General features: G+C 39.2%; 1 protein-coding gene across 1 annotated transcript; it reads right to left on the bottom strand.

Moving 5' to 3' along the window:
- Positions 1-1,764: 1,764 nt before the first annotated feature.
- Positions 1,765-2,694, bottom strand: LOC107278928 (zinc finger protein GIS). The gene has a single exon (XM_015756039.3). The coding sequence runs from the start codon at positions 2,674-2,676 to the stop codon at positions 2,233-2,235; it is 444 nt and encodes a 147-aa protein (XP_015611525.1). The 5' UTR covers positions 2,677-2,694; the 3' UTR covers positions 1,765-2,232.
- Between the last annotated feature and the right edge of the window lie 752 nt (positions 2,695-3,446).

The following is a 3,446-nucleotide window of genomic DNA, read 5'->3' as shown; positions in this document are numbered from 1 at the left end:
GCTTGTTATTGCGGAAGCAAACCAAATAATCCTCAGTAACTCCATTACTGCTAGACCAAACATCATAATTAAGTAACTACTTTACTCACACAAACTAAAAAATATTACTCGGTTGGTTAGTGCGGAAGCAAACCAAATAATCTTCAGTAACTCCTTTAATGACAGACAATACCATCAGTAACTACTTTACTCACACAAACTAAAAATCTTTCTCGGTTGGTTAGTGCGGAATCAAACCAAAGAATCATCAGTAACTCATTTACTGACAGATCAGAACAACATAATCAAGTAACTACTTTACTCACAGAAACTAAAGATATTGCTAGTAATATTGTTACTAACAATCCAACCTTGACTTTGTGCGGCCTGTGTGCGACAACTGGGAGTGGGTGGGGTGCGGGGGGTGTTGCACCATCAAATTTCTACGTATAGTAACTAATTTACTTATAGTGTAATGTGCCATTTTCTAAGATTTAGTAATAACTTTACTACACATTATTTTGAAAAGGTGCAGGGGATCGGTGGGTGGGTGGGGGGAGGGGGTGCTGTGAGGGGAGTAGTTTAGTTATTACGCACATATATATATATATATATATATATATATATATATATATATATATATATATATATATATATATATATATATATATATATATATATATATATATATATATATATATATATATATATATATATTACAATATTGTATGTCACGGCACAAACATTTATTACCATTATACACTCAGAATAAAGAAACAAAAATTTGGCTATGAAAAAAATTGAAAAATTTCTATCCAAATTTATTTGTTTCGTTTCTGTTTGTGTACATCAATTTCAACTTGAAATTTGCAAAATGGTAGCCTATTGCATAAATGTTGTCAATCTTTTTAGAATAATCTTTTATTACTATGTGATGTATTGATATTAAGGAGTGAGAAGTAAACAAGTGAGTATGCACTATTGAGTTGTAAAAATCAGGCTCAACCTCTATATTTGCTGATCGAATTAAAAATAGGTCCTGCTGAAATTTCAGACCGGAATTTTTGAGTGGAGTGATCAGTTAAAGGGATATAGACTGCTTTCAAGAAAGATCAGTGCGTGGAGAGAGAGAGAGAGAGAGAGAGATTGACTGATTGATTGAGTGATTTCTACAGACTTGGGGTGGGGTTGGGGGGCTAGAATATATAGACATATCTCTACCAATGATGCTAGAAGAGGGTTAGAGGGATGAGGCAACTAGAGAATTAGTGAGAGCATTACTCACATGAGACAGATAGAAAGCACAGTGAGAAACTAATCAATCAAATGGAACAATATATAATCAGCAAATAAGTTTATGCTAGGATTAGTATTCTTTCGAATTCCTTTCAAACATTCATATCTTCTTTGCTTTCATTGTTAACTACTACATATAGTTGAAAGCGATACACAACTCCATTCACAACCACAAATAATAAAGAACTGGATATGTGCAAGCTTAATTTGTGAACCCAATAAGTAATCCATTTTCATGTTTGGTTATTATATATATGAAGCCTAGCTACATTTATGATCAAGCCGATTGCACTGGCAAGTAGCCGATGGACAGAGCATATTAATTTGGTCGGCTTGAGGAATAGAAAGAATGAAGCATATTTGTGTTTTTTTTTCAAAATACTTCGAGAATTTAGAATGAACATTCCCAAGTAAATACTGGAACAATTTCAAAGTATCAATTAACCAAGGGGAAAATAGGAGAGGGACGACGCAAGGCAGGATCAGTTATATTGCGAATAAAGATTCTCAGATGGAATATGCAGAATCTGAAGAACATGAATTACATATCACATGCCAAAATTAATTGGCTAATTGAGAACAAAAAAAAAAACAACAACAGAGCTAGACCATATCCGTCTGTGAACTCAACTATAGAAGAATGAAACACCGATTGATAAATATATATCAAGCACACAAGCACACAGCATCACTAAAAAAAACACATTCTTTACGTAGACGCAATTTGGGAGGAAAACTAGCTAGTTATTAGGGGCCTGTTCAGATTGTAGCCAAAACAAACCTTACTAAATTTTGGCATTTGGCAAGATGACAATATTGCTAAAATTTTAGCAGGATTTCTTCTATATTTACCAAATTTGATAACAAACTAAACGTAAACATTTTTTATGGTTGAAAATGGCATCAATCTGAACAGCCTATAAGTTTCAACTTACCTGTCAAACAACAGGACGATGGTTACAGCCTGAGAGACAAGTCCTGGCCGTGGGCTTGCTGGACGCCGTACTCCGGCGAGCTCTCGCCGCGCGCGAAGCCACCGAACTCGGGAGCAGAGGCGGCGGCGCCCCGCTGCACCTCCTCCGCCCTCACCTTCTGAGCTGCTGGAAGGGGATCGGACCCGGCGCCGTAGCCGCCGTCGTGGTTCGCAGCCGCCCCCGCCTGGAGGACGACCGCACGGTGCGCCAGGATCTCGGCGGCGATGGCCTCCCGCCGGAGCTTGGCCTGGCTGCGCTCGAGCTTGTGCGCGTTCTGGTGGCCGCCGAGCGCCTGCGAGCTGTGGAACTTGCGGTCGCAGTACATGCAGAAGAAGAATCCGACGAAGGGCGGCGGCGGCGGAGGGGTGTAGCAGAGGGTGAGCTCTAGGTTCATCTCGGCCTCCTCCTCCCTGCTGTTCACCGCCATTAGACTATCTAGCTAGCTAAGCTACGGACCTGCGCCTATGCCTGTGTGTTTATATATGTTGGCGGCAGTAATTACTCTATTGATGTAAGCGTGATTAAATTCAGCACCTAGCTAACGAGTGTGTTACACTATGCCGCAGGTCAGGTTAATTACTGGAGCAACAAGTGGACGGACGTGCGTACGTCAGGCACGTTTCCAATACGTAGATGATCAAGTGTTAGACCAGCCCCAACCCTCCATAGCATTTAATATATTGCCACATAAGCAAAGATTTGACGTGGCAAAAGTGTTAATGATGAGAGAAATAAAAAGATGAAGAGATGGTTTCTCGTGCAATAAATCATTTCTACACAAGAACCAAAAATAAAAACAAAGGGGTATAGAAAGATAAAAGAAGAGAGGAGAGAGGTGATTGGATGAGAATTTAATTTGAAGACACTATCCATTAAATATATAGTTTTTATACATAGTGTCTATATGACATGATAAGTATGGAAACTATTTAATAGTTTCTGGGTTAGAGATGGCCTTAGTGCACGTGGAGTCGTTGATGGAACGTTGTAGTTTTTGGCCGACATCAGTATAAAACAAAGGAACAATATCGGGATAAGTCCATTTAACCTCCCTCAACTATCGTGTTCGTCTAAAACACATCCCCTCAACTATAAAACCAGGAAGCGGTACATCCCTTAACTATTCAAACTGTTTAATTTACAACCCCAGCCTAAACCAAAGCGGTTCTCACCTACATGGCAATAGAAGTCAATAAA

The sequence above is a fragment of the Oryza sativa genome, chromosome 9 (genome assembly GCF_034140825.1).
Source record: "Oryza sativa Japonica Group chromosome 9, ASM3414082v1".
Lineage (NCBI taxonomy): Eukaryota > Viridiplantae > Streptophyta > Magnoliopsida > Poales > Poaceae > Oryza > Oryza sativa.
The sequence above is the reverse complement of the archived record's forward strand: the minus strand, read 5'-3'. Positions and strand labels throughout refer to the sequence as shown.